General features: G+C 38.6%; 1 protein-coding gene across 1 annotated transcript; it reads right to left on the bottom strand.

The window, feature by feature from the left end:
* Positions 1 to 271: 271 nt before the first annotated feature.
* On the bottom strand, positions 272 to 12,166 carry LOC104531692 (integrin alpha-2-like; the record flags this gene model as incomplete). Its single annotated transcript, XM_010176668.1, has 11 exons — positions 272 to 355; positions 481 to 557; positions 1,543 to 1,635; positions 3,289 to 3,430; positions 4,264 to 4,346; positions 4,937 to 5,047; positions 6,048 to 6,199; positions 7,170 to 7,309; positions 8,791 to 8,927; positions 9,731 to 9,934; positions 12,023 to 12,166. Coding segments are annotated over 11 exons (1,367 nt in total), but the record flags the coding sequence as incomplete, so codon positions are not given.
* Positions 12,167 to 12,337: the final 171 nt, after the last annotated feature.

A 12,337-nucleotide genomic window follows, 5' to 3' on the forward strand; every position in this document is an offset into this window, starting at 1 on the left:
GGTTTTTACACCACTTTCATTTGCCTGAGCACCTGTAACAACTGTGCAGTGGTAAACATGGATCTATGATTTCTTACTACACATTCCATAATTTTTTATGTGCAAGATTATTGGAAGAACATGAAATTCTGCTATTGTTGATGAAATGGGAATTTCTTACAACTTCCAAAATGAAAACAAAGTTTTACTATCTTTTCAGTGGCTTTTCAAAACTGTTACAATATTCAAAAGCCTTGTCAAAATGGTAGAGTCTTTACATTATTCAGCATACCTTGTGAAGTGAATTTCTGCATCATATCGCAAAGGAACTGATAAGCTGACCTCGTTGTCAAGTTCTTGCTCTTCCTTACTTTCACTGTTCATCAAAACACATTTAAGTCAGGGGTTATAATATTATTTTATACAAATAAGTTATTAAGTTATTAATAAGTTAATAAGTTATTAATACCTAACTTGCTTTTGTATGATTTCATACTGTACCTCAATGCATGAAAACTTAGAACTGCCACACTCTGAAGATTTTTCAGGTTAAAATCAAAACTAATATCAAAGGATACCTATGGAAGAGACAAAGAACACACAGTAAATGAGTTGATAGTACAACATCCAAAGGACTTCCCAATGGCAACTGAATTCTTCATATATGTAACAATCTAGAATTGTCCTGTTATCAGTATTCTCTGATTTCCATGTAATATTTCAGTAATTTCTCATATTAGAATTGCTTTGTTCTCACTTTCCCCTTCAAATTGGCATCGTTACACAAACATGAGTTATTTGCATTTTTAAATTGTGTGTAACTAGCTACAAGCTGCAACAAAAAGTGTTCCAACAGGTTTTCTTTGACTAATGCTATTAAAAATTCGGAACAAACTTAACTTTTTATATGTAATTAGGTTTTTTTTATTTCGCTCCCCCTGCCACAGAACATCATGTTTCTATTCTTTCTAGGAAGTTTCTTATTGCACCAGTTGATTATGTTAGAGGCTGGAAGCCTATTTCTGTTCTGCTCTTGAGGAGCATAAAACTATGGAAATCCCAAGATTTATGATATATATCTGAGAAAAAGGATATAGGATCTAACCTAGGGCTGTATGGGCCACCCATCTCCTCTCCAAGCAATCTGACTTTCTTGGAGAGATGAGATTCACAGAGCAGAAGAGGGAGATACCCCAGTTTCATGCAGCAGGAGGGGTTTGACAGGAATTATGCTCAGTTCCCATGAGGCTCTGCACAATGCTCTCTGCTTCTGCCCCCAGCCCTCACCCACCAAGGGTTACAAAGCTACAGCAGCATTTGAAAGCTGTTGAGTAGGGACAAAGGTGCTTCAAGGGCCTTTTTACCTTTAGTCTGACAAGAAGTTACAAAAAGTTTAGCCCTCATTTTGCTTATTTTAATGCCTCTGAAACCTAAAGGGAAGTTAACTGTTGCCAAATCTAAGAAATCCTCACCAGCAGTAAATGCAGATTTAGGGGAAAGCAACAACAACAATAACAAAGCTTAAGGGTATCATTCAAGATTATTTAAACATGTTAGCTGTACCTGTTGTCCTGTTTTGAAAACAGGATAGCTTATTTGGCAAATTACTGTACTTTGGGCTGTTCCTGTCTGACATGAGACTTCAGTCCCATCACTCTGCAGAGGAAACAAACAGAAAAGTTATTTTAATATGAGGTTTTGATAAAGCAGAGAGGAAGTTTCCAGTCTGTATCTCCAGCAGGACACGTATTACACTAAGGAGTAGTACAACTAGGTGTTTTGGCAGTAATTCCTAGCGATGCAGCAGAAAGGTGGGGCATAGGCAGGGCTAGGAGGCAGGGGAAATGTGGGAACAGGACTAGTCTCATGTGATTTCTTGTGAGCAGTAATGATCTTATTAAAATTTAGTGCTAGGTTTGGAAGAACAAATACAGACTAGAGATTACAGGTCATATCCAGCATTAACTCCTACAGTGCTTTTTTACAGCATTTTTACAGAACTTTTGCAAACATATTTACACAACCTGAGAGCTAGTTAAGTACTCTCACTGCTGGAGTTAGTGTGCAAAGGAGAACTCTCTCTCTTATACTTTCTGTAGGAAAATCTACAATACATAAGAATTTATTTACTATTTTGCAGAACATTTAGCATGTCATCATTCTACATCAAAGAGAAACTCATAGACCATAGCCAGTTATCATCACTTTGAAAAGAATTCATTAAAATGTACCATCTTTCATTACAAGCATCCCTAGCAGACCTTTACTATTAATGAATTATGCTACAAAAAATCCCCAAAAACCAACACACATACATTCTCAGCTTATGCTTTTCTTCCTGCTTCGAAACAGGCACATTTTGGGTTGAAAGCTTCACTTGCAAGCTTAAATACTTCTAAGCAAATGGGCTCTTAAAGCAAGAGAAAATCCTAGCTCCACTGTGGTCTTTTGGCATGAGTGGAATGAGCAATTTTGCTGCACAACAGGATGGGGAGGTAGAGGGGCACCCTCAGTGCTGTGTGGAGTACTTCTGCCAGTTCATTGTTCAGGAAAATGCTGCTCTTGGGCAGTGATGAATGCTCCTAGCCCTCCTCTCCCTTCAGTATAGGGACTGCTCTGGATTTCACCCCTAGGATTATCATGCACCTCTCCAGTAGTGGCCTGACCACAGAAGCCAAACACTGAAGTCTGTATTTCATAATTCATTAATTATTTGGGAGCACTAGTTGAGATTGTAGATTTAATGCATTCCACAGAATAGTATGTATAATTCTTTTCTTGTTCCTTTTCTAAGACAAAATTCATTAGAGTAAGAGCTTCTGGTATAGCAATCACTTCAATTTGATTAACTGTCTAACTGGAACATGTGGCCTTGACAGTAATACTATTTCGAGATCCAAAGTCTGTGGCTTAATGCCGCATCATCAATGCTGCATATCTGGTTTATCACGTACAAATTCCGTGTGACACAGCAACTGGATTCAGGCGTGTTGTTGGGAATCAAGCAGAAGATGTGGGTGCCAAGGCCTAAAGTGAGGAAAAGATGACTGAAGTACTAAGGTGAGGTCAAATTCAACAGGTTGCCAACTTTTATGCTGAGTTGGCAGTGTCTCTCCTTGACCTAAATAAACTGATATGCCGAAGGGAATAATTCTGGTATCCACAAAAAATAAATTGGTAGAGAGCTTTGCACACACGTTATTTCCTGGGATAGGCACTACTAGAAAGTAAAACAAAACAAAACAATTTATCCAAGAACCTAAAAAATCAGCAGCAATAACAGAAACAGTGGGGTTGGGTATCACATACCGTTAAAGATGATGAAGCAAAAAACAAGTTGTCTGAAAATGTAGCCTGGATTCTGGTGTTATATGCATTTTCCTTTTTATTTCTCAATTTCATGTTGAATGTTAGTCTTCTGTTTTTGCTGCTGACAACAAACTGCTGTTTGCTGTTGGAAAATGAAGTCCATTGTTGTAAACAGAGGTATTAGAACAGCTGTGGATCATGAAAAAGTGTTGCCTGTAGCCAACAACAAATAACAAGCACAGCAAGACATTTCCTACATTCTACACACTTAAATGCTCTGCTTTCTAAATCTTTTGACACAAGAAACTCTGTGATGATATTTCTTAAAACCAAATGGAATCAGTGTCTTCTCAAAGTGCAGGACCTTGACTATGTACAGTCAAAATAACTTTTCTGAATTTGCAAGGGCTCTGCTCTGGTGAGAAGGTGGTCAGAGCGTCAGCAAACCTGGATGGCAGCTCCAGAAAGAGGCAGCCTTATCTAGGTGTACTGTACATGTATAGTCCATGCATATGGACTTGGAATATGTGCTGCCTAAATAGCAGACGTCTGTCCCGCAGTGGCACAGCCTGCTGGAGAATCCTCACCGCTTCCCATGGGAGGGATCAAGACAACTGCTGCAGCCGCTGCTGCTTTCCCAGTGTGCTCCCTTTCCTGACAGCAGCCAGCCAGACACCATTCTTCTGAATGCCCACTGTGTCGTCATCCCTAAGCTACCAGAACTTCGGTTTGTCTAAGCTGACAAGAGTCCTACTTTTTCTGTGTTCCTAACATACTTCTTTTTCCTTGGTAAGTTATTTAGACACAAATACTCCTGTTTAGTTTTGGTTTGGTTTTTTTTTATCCCTGCTATTTCTAATTAGATGTTGAACTAGAAAGGCATTCTCAGCTAGAAATTCATCCAAAGCCCACAGAAAAACCAACTGATGAAAACTTAACACCTGGCCCCAACAAGTCCACTGATTCCGCTCTTACCCATCATCTGCCTTCTGCTGAACATTCAGAACAAGATCACAGATACAAAGTTCATCTTCACCACAGTCTTTAATAAAAGGAATCTGTGAAAAACAATATTTCCTGAATGACAGGGCTCGACTTCAAAATTATCTTGACAGTAAAGTGCAAACAACTTTGAGGTGAAGCACATTCTTGGTCTGCAGATAAGAAAATCCCCCTGAAGGGCATTAAAAACTCTGACACATGAACAAGCTAACATTGAGTAACATATTACTACATGTCAATTGATCCATAAGAATGGTGCAGACAGGTTATTGTTAACCCACAACAAATGTGACAATTAAAGGGGTTCCATCTCTCTTTTATGTACTCTTTTACTGTAGGATAAGCTAATCTAAAGTAATTCATCTTTGCCATCAACTAGAAGTTAACATCAACACGGCTCAAACAACATGCTTGTTATGCCATGGTGGTTGCTGTGTGTGTATGTGTGAGCAAGCCCATGCAATACAGGCAAAGGTATGAAATGAACCAGGGGACACTGCCCCCTCCCAGCTGCCTGCTTTCAGCCCAGTGACTTAATTACAACACCAGTTTTCACTCGCATGTACCTCTTTGGTGTTCCTGGGGGCCACACATTATGGACACATGTACAGCCATGCATTTTTTGATAGTAAGTCTCCATACTTACACTATAAGCCACAGAGGCAGGAGAATATATATCAAGGACAGGGCTGGAGCCAGGATTTGCAAGGCCAATATCAATGCGCAAACTAAGTGAATTCACTGCATCAGAAGGTTCCTGTAAAATATATGGTTCAGATGATAGCTGTCAGCACAGCAAACAGGGTAAAATTGGTAGTTCTATTGTAAATTGAGAATGCATAGTAAAATCGTACTTGCTGTAAACAAGAAGTAATAGTACAAGCTTCATTTCTTGACTGAAATAATTTTGTGAGATTGCCTAGTGTGGGCTCCTCTTGCTAAACAGCTTTTATTTCCATTTCCACACTTTTAGGGCTAAGGAATACATACAGATTTTCTGCAGCTGCAGAAGCCGTTCCTCAAAAGCCACCACCAGGTGACTTTCATTCTCACCTGGCTGCAGAAGTCAAATTCCTATTCCACTCTGCCTTACCATCACAGAGAGCAGCTAGGCCTGAGTGACACTAAAACTCATGTGTCCTCTGTACTAGATGAACACTCTTCTAGCCCTATGGCTCATGGCTCCACAGTGGCACTGAATGTGATCAACAAGTAAAAAATATTTGCATTGCAAAGCAGAGCAGAAATCAAAGTCCTCTACCTGACCGAGCATCATGCAGGGGGTTTAAGGCAACTCTCAGCGCTGTGTTTGGTCCTTGGTTCTAGAGAAAGCTGAAGACTTGCTTATTTTTTTTTTCCCCTAGGTGTATACCTAGGTCTAGCATGCACCAGAAGTCTGCCTGAAATGCTGTTAATTTAAGAGAAAATATTTGCATATATGTCTTAGTTCTTAAGAATAATCTACTCAGAGGGAAATTAAAATCTATTGAAACCATGGACTATGGGCTCTGTGTTATGTCAGAGCTGAATTACATAACTAAGAACTGCCTCCTCCATCCTAAAAAGCTGTTCTGAATTTGACAGCTATTAGTTTCTTTGAAATCAGAATCTTACTAAGTATTTTTCATTTGTGAGGGAATGGAGAAACATAAATCACTGAGTACACCATGCAATTTAATTAATCTTATAGACATAAAAATCATCAACATCTTTCTTTGCTCATTTTTGTCACATAAAGTGCTTGCGATTGCACTTACCAGTACACTGAAGACATCATGAACACAATTCTCCTCATGATGTACCACAAGATCCCTCTGCATGTACCTTTCATTGTTTTCTTTGAACAATCCTCTAGAAGTCACTCTAGAGGACTGGAGATCTGCATCCAATGTTGCATTGTACTTTATAGCTACAAGAAGAATAACAATATATTTTTTGCTGAGTATGACTGCCCATGATCTCATCACTATGCTCAACATTACAGAGTTGACCAGGCTTTTGAAACCACACTAAATATTTTACTTTTTTTGTAGCTTGCTAAACACAGAACAGTCTCAAAATGAAAAAAATTTCTCTTGTGTGTTCCAAAGCAGTCAAACAGGTTTAAATCCTGACGTAAGTTCTCATCCACAGAGAGCACATTAAATGACAATCAATCCAGTCTCCACTGCAGGTGTCTGAGCCTGCAGCTCAGGCAAGAAGCCAGTCAGCAGGGCCAGGATTATGCTAGAGAGAGGGGCCTTGCAACAATATCCCTGAACTCTGAGGAGACTATAAAGAATCTGCATCTTCTCTCTATCACTTAACAATTTCTGTCTTCTTCTCTTCATATTATGACTAAGACGCTGTGGAAGTTCACTGTTATTTTATAGCTCACAATCACGAGGTCCTAAAGGTACTATACATAGGAATGAAGCAGTCCAGCTGATGTATCCATGATGGTTAACTAAATAGCTCCATGAGAGGCCAGTGCTGGTCTCAGAAATACTTCATGCTCTCCTGTTCTCTGAAAAGAGGAGATTCTCTCCACTGACATCTGCACTGAGCCTGTGGAATTTTTTTTTTTCCTAAAGAGAGCAAAAATGTCTGCAATCTGCTGTTGAAACCAGCAGGTTGAAAAAAATCAGCTTGTCACTAAGTACATTTTCTGGGGTTTGTTGAACAGCAAGGATACAGCTGTCCTTTATACTGTTAATTCCTAACTTTTCAAAGATTATGGAGCCAGTGATGATAAAAACACTTTCTCGGTTACTTAAGTTTTATACTGATTTTGCCCTTCTTGACATTCAATCTATTATATCTTTAGAATTTCCACTTCTTATTTGAATAATGGACTTTTGAAGAAATAAATATAAGACAAGTGATTGAAATACTCTTACCCACTTGACTATTTCTCTTAGCAGGTCTAAATGTAGCCTGAAAACATATTTTGACAGTTATTTCTGTGTTCTTGTTCAGCAGACTTATTTTCTCAGGTTTAAATGAGGCAATTATGGACACATTTGCAATGCTTCGTGACCTGAAAAATAATTTTAAAAGGTTATGTGTGATTTTCAAGAGCACTGTGGTAGTGTAGAAGCTGTTGTCTGTTTACTATCTGTAAATGTAACATTGATTTTTTTGTTTCCCAATGTAAACATTTTTTAATGGCACTAGTAAAATTATTTTTCTTTGCATATAAGTGAATTTTTTGATACAGTAGCTTTCAATGGCAATAAATAATTTATCCTGTCAAATTAATGGATAATCAATGTCTTCATCCTAATGCTCTAATCCTCCCTTTAAGATAACAAAGAACAAAGCTATTGTCCTGTTTTCCCAATAAGTAACCTTCTTCTGCTCTTTTAGGGAAGTTACTGAGCAACTGTGGGAAGCTGAAGAACGGTAATTCTTCATTTTAATTAATACTCTTATTTTTCATAAAAACAACTTTTATGTAATTAATCAAGATTTTAAAGCACAGTTTCAAAGGAACCTTGCACGTAAAAACAAACACTTGAGTAAAAAGTGAAACTCATTAATCAGACCAAATGCCAGAGTGAAAGAAAAATGAGCATCTTCATTAATAAAATCTAAATAAATGCTGGTACTCCAAGAAGCATAACTTTCTTTAATGCAATTCCCACTAGCACCAGTTCTATTGTGAATCACAAGTCTAAACTGACCATTCATTTTTAATAATGTTGTTTCATTATGAAATAAGTAGCAATTCAGTGATATTTTTCTTCTTACAATGGGGAACCTCGGGCAAAAATGAAGGCAACAGATAGGACAGCAAGCTGCATTTTAATTTAGCTCCTCAAGGAAGTAGTGGAAAACACACAGTACGTAGGGAGGCAGAAGATTTGGGTTCTGTGAAGCCTATCATCTTTATTTTGTGAAAGTATTCAGATTGCTCTGGCAAAGACCACATGCCAGAAAAGACGCATTTCTTACCAGAAATAGGTGCCAACTCTCTTTTACTGCTCTCTGTCCTTACCCTGCAAGACAACTCTCTTCCCAAGTTCGTCCCACCAGCCAGTCAGGGTCATGCAGATTGTGTGGATAGCAGTTTCATCTGTCTCGGGCTCAGCTATCAAAATTTTACTGCGACTACTAAAGTACAACCTGCTGTTAAAAAATACTCTCAAGCAAGCCCCATTCCCTGCTGCTGCCCTTTCTCTCTGAACCACGTACCTGCACAGTCGCAGCAGGCAGGGGTGTCTCCTGGTCTTCCTCATCCCTGCCCAGGTCTCTCCTGACAGCCCCTGCCACCCAGCTTTCCCCTGTGTGCCCTGGCTCTGTCCCCTTGGCTTTTGATGGTTTGATGATACATGCTTAAAAGAGGTTTAGTCTAATGCTGTTTTTCAGATAGCTACGATAACAGCAATGAGGCAGTGTGTTAGCTCTGAACACATGGAATGACAGCTTTTTGATTTGTTTGTTTTGCCTTTTAATTAACTAAATGCTCAACTTGCATCTGAATCATTAAGTGCTTCCTTTCTAAAAGCATTTACCAACCATAGCAGAACTACATTTCCATCAGCACCAACTGATACGTCAGCAATGTCATCGTCATCTAAGTCTCTATGGCCATCTACTGATCTTCCAAAGAACTGGAGCCGTTGTCCAAAAGCAGAATCTGATCCTAAAATTTTCTGGGAAAGAGAGTTTGGTTACTCAGTTTGCCACAAGCATACTTAAGTCTGTAGATAACAGCCTAAGCGATGGATTTGCACTGATATTCCCTGTATATGCAATGTATTGTTTAAACAAAATGCTTTTGTGGATGTTTACTCAGATGCTTTTAAGCACTTTTTCCTCCCCTCTTGGAGCAGACAATGGACTAGATTTTTCTGTCTTGGGAGTAGCTCAACTAACTGGCTGCTGTATTCCAGCTAGTACTTACTGGAAACTTTTTCCATCTCGTATTGAGCAACTCAAAAGAACAGGAAGCTTAACAGGACTTCTAACAAATACTTTATGCAACCAGAAATTCTGCATGGAAAGTGACATTAAAATTACTATTATATTAGCATATAGGATATGCAAAGACCCTTGAAAATCTTTTCCTTGAATACTACATATTTATAATTACAGAGCTGGGATTGATCTAATCTTCATTGCTGTACATCAACTCTAAAACCTGAATAATGGATATCTAAAAATGTATAGGAAATTAGCTGGGTTCATATACAGGCACGAAAATTTTAAAAGGCTCAGGCGGAGCATCTTGCAAGTCCTTTTACTCTATATGCTTCAGTTATAAGCACCACAACACCAACCAGGACATATTGACAGCTCAAGTAAGGAGAGGCACAAAGCTTGAAATAGTCATGAGAACAGTACTCCTTTAAGAGGTTGAAGCAGCAGTCAGTTAAAAGACAGAAAATCCTTCTGTTTTCCTGTCAGATCTAAAGGCACTGAGTACAGCATGCAACTGTTTTATGTAACTATTTACCTGAGAATATTTGGTACGTATAGTCTTTTGAAATCCATTGTAAATGTAAATTGCTCCAGAGTTTTGGTTTTCTAGTGGTGCACCTATTACAACATCATTAAAGCCATCCAAATCAATGTCTGCAAGCGCTGCAATTGCTGCTCCAAAGCGAGCATTTTCTGACCCCTGTGGACCTTCCAAGAGTTCTTGTTGATCTAAAATTCCCTTTAAAAAAGGAAAAAGAAGAAAAAGCAAAAACACAGCTATCGTTGCACCAGATTAGACACAGAAGCAGTATTTATGTGCATTGTTTTTTGGTTTTGTTTGCCAGTACATTCCCCTTGGACTGCTCAACCCTGAATTCCTTCCCCATTGTATTGCCCATTCAGTTTGCATTATGTCTCAGAGTCTTGGCAAGCATTACATAGCAAAATTAAAGTATGCTATGCAAAGCTCTAACAGCAAATATAACCATATGTATGAAGCTTAAATGCTCTCACTGTCCTCATCTGACTGTTCTGAAAGTTTCACAATACATTGAAAAATACAGTTTCCAGTTTTGGATTACCAGTTTTTATGCAGAGGGAATGGAAATTATGTAACTGGACATAATTCTTTGAAACAGAAATGGAATTTCCTAACTAAACTAATGTAAAAAACATGTGTCCAAATGCTAAACTCCTGACCTCTCCAGTGCCAGTGAAGAAAGAAAGATTAGAAATCTTTATAGTTAAATAATCACATTTACACTAACTTCAGTTCAACTCTCTGGCAACTTCAACCTCAGTTATCATGCTGTGCTTAAAATTTTAGAAATACCAGCCAAGTTATTTATTAAAAATGACTAGAAAAGTATTATTTGCGCAACATGGATAAGTTGTACAAAACAAGGTTTGTTTTTTTAAAAAAAAATTCTTTAATTATTCTAAATTTTTAAATAATTTTTAATGTAACATTTGACAAAGACTAAATGTTGTAAGGGTAGTCTTCCAATTTATTCAGTTTTCAAAACATGAAAAAAAATTCTTTATTTTTCTTTTCTTCAGTATTTTGTGTCTAATTCCACAGTCACAAAGACCAATGTCAGCTGCCAGCAGTACCACTTCCAGCACTTCCATCTACCTTGAAATTGCCATAGTGTACAGTTTCCTGTTGCTGCAGAATGATCTGACTGTAAGCAGCCACTGAAAAGGATGGTCCTTCCCCTCCATTTATTTGATGGCAATTTACCTAGTAAAAAGGTCATATTCTGTTTTCTCTGATGGATGGCAGGTATTAAATTTCCTTTGCATATCCAGACATCCAGTCATTGACTGAGAGACTATTCAAATGTGCTAGAGGCTTCGGAAGTGTTAATACAAATATTTTGGAAACACCTACTACAGGTCTGAATAAAAACATAGTCAGTCAACCATCAGACAAATAACATAGCTTCACTGAACAAAAGAGACAACATGAGGAATAACCATCCAGTGTGGAAGTCTATGAAACAATGCAGCAAACTGTCTCAAGAGCATTCTTTAGAACTCTCTTAGGAATACTGTCAGGTGCTGAACAGATTTGCCAAAATCAAATGGCAAACAATTAATTAGCAAAAGCCTCGAGCTAAGTTTTCCAGAGAAATGGTCACCTTTGTGTTATATTTGTATTCATTGCCTTGCACAGTGCCTAAAATCAGGACCAGGGAGCCAACTAGAGCAGCAGGCCCCTGGTCAGCAATAGTGCTTAGGTACTAACTTGCTTAGTGACTCCACTTTGGTCTGTTCCAGATGGCTTATTCCCAGATTACATGCACAAGCAGTTCTGGGGAAAGTTTGCAGTTGCTCCTGAAAAGTGGAATGAGGGACAGTGCACCAGGCAGGCTTGGCACCATTCACCTCTGCCCTTATCCCACACCCCAGGAAAAGCACATGCTCTGTTTTTTGTTACAGAAACACTACTCACAATATTTCTAACACATTGAATAAATAAACTAAATAGTGACTTAGAGGCCCTGAAAAGACCAGGGCCAAAGGCTTTTTAGCATGCATGTGGCCAGTTTGCTTTGAAAGAAATTAGCCCTAAGCAATGCTCGCTTGAGCGAGTCTGCTGCACCAGCTGGCTGTAGGGCCAGGGATGGCTCTTTTGATCCCTCTCTGATTTAGCAGAATAGACATTGCTGTTAAGTACTATTGCAGTTTGGACTGCTTTTTCCTTGGTAAAACTGTAGTCCAGGGAACAAGAGTAATCCCTCCAGCTGCAGATGAAAATATCAGCACTTACAGATGGAGAGGCAGGACGCTGATTCCAGCTTTGCTACAGTGCCATTCTTACCTTTGTGATGGAAAACATGTATACTCTCCCTTCCTCTTTCTTCAGGTCATTCATAAACATCGGTGCACCCACAAGCAGCACATCTGTCACAGAATCCCTGTTAACATCCACTGAACACACCACACTGCCAAAGTAGGAGCCAATCTGAAATCAGTAGTAAGAGAGTTGTGTTTGTATGTGGATTTTGTAAAGTATAATGTTTTAGCACCTGACTCAGAAAACAACACCCAGAAATAGTCCAATATTGACGAATGAAACTGAAATTACTGTATAACATACTCCAGGGTTTGAAGAATCATATCCATATGATCATAG

This window comes from Antrostomus carolinensis, unplaced genomic scaffold (assembly GCF_000700745.2).
Source record: "Antrostomus carolinensis isolate BGI_N321 unplaced genomic scaffold, ASM70074v2 C13781431, whole genome shotgun sequence".
NCBI lineage: Eukaryota > Metazoa > Chordata > Aves > Caprimulgiformes > Caprimulgidae > Antrostomus > Antrostomus carolinensis.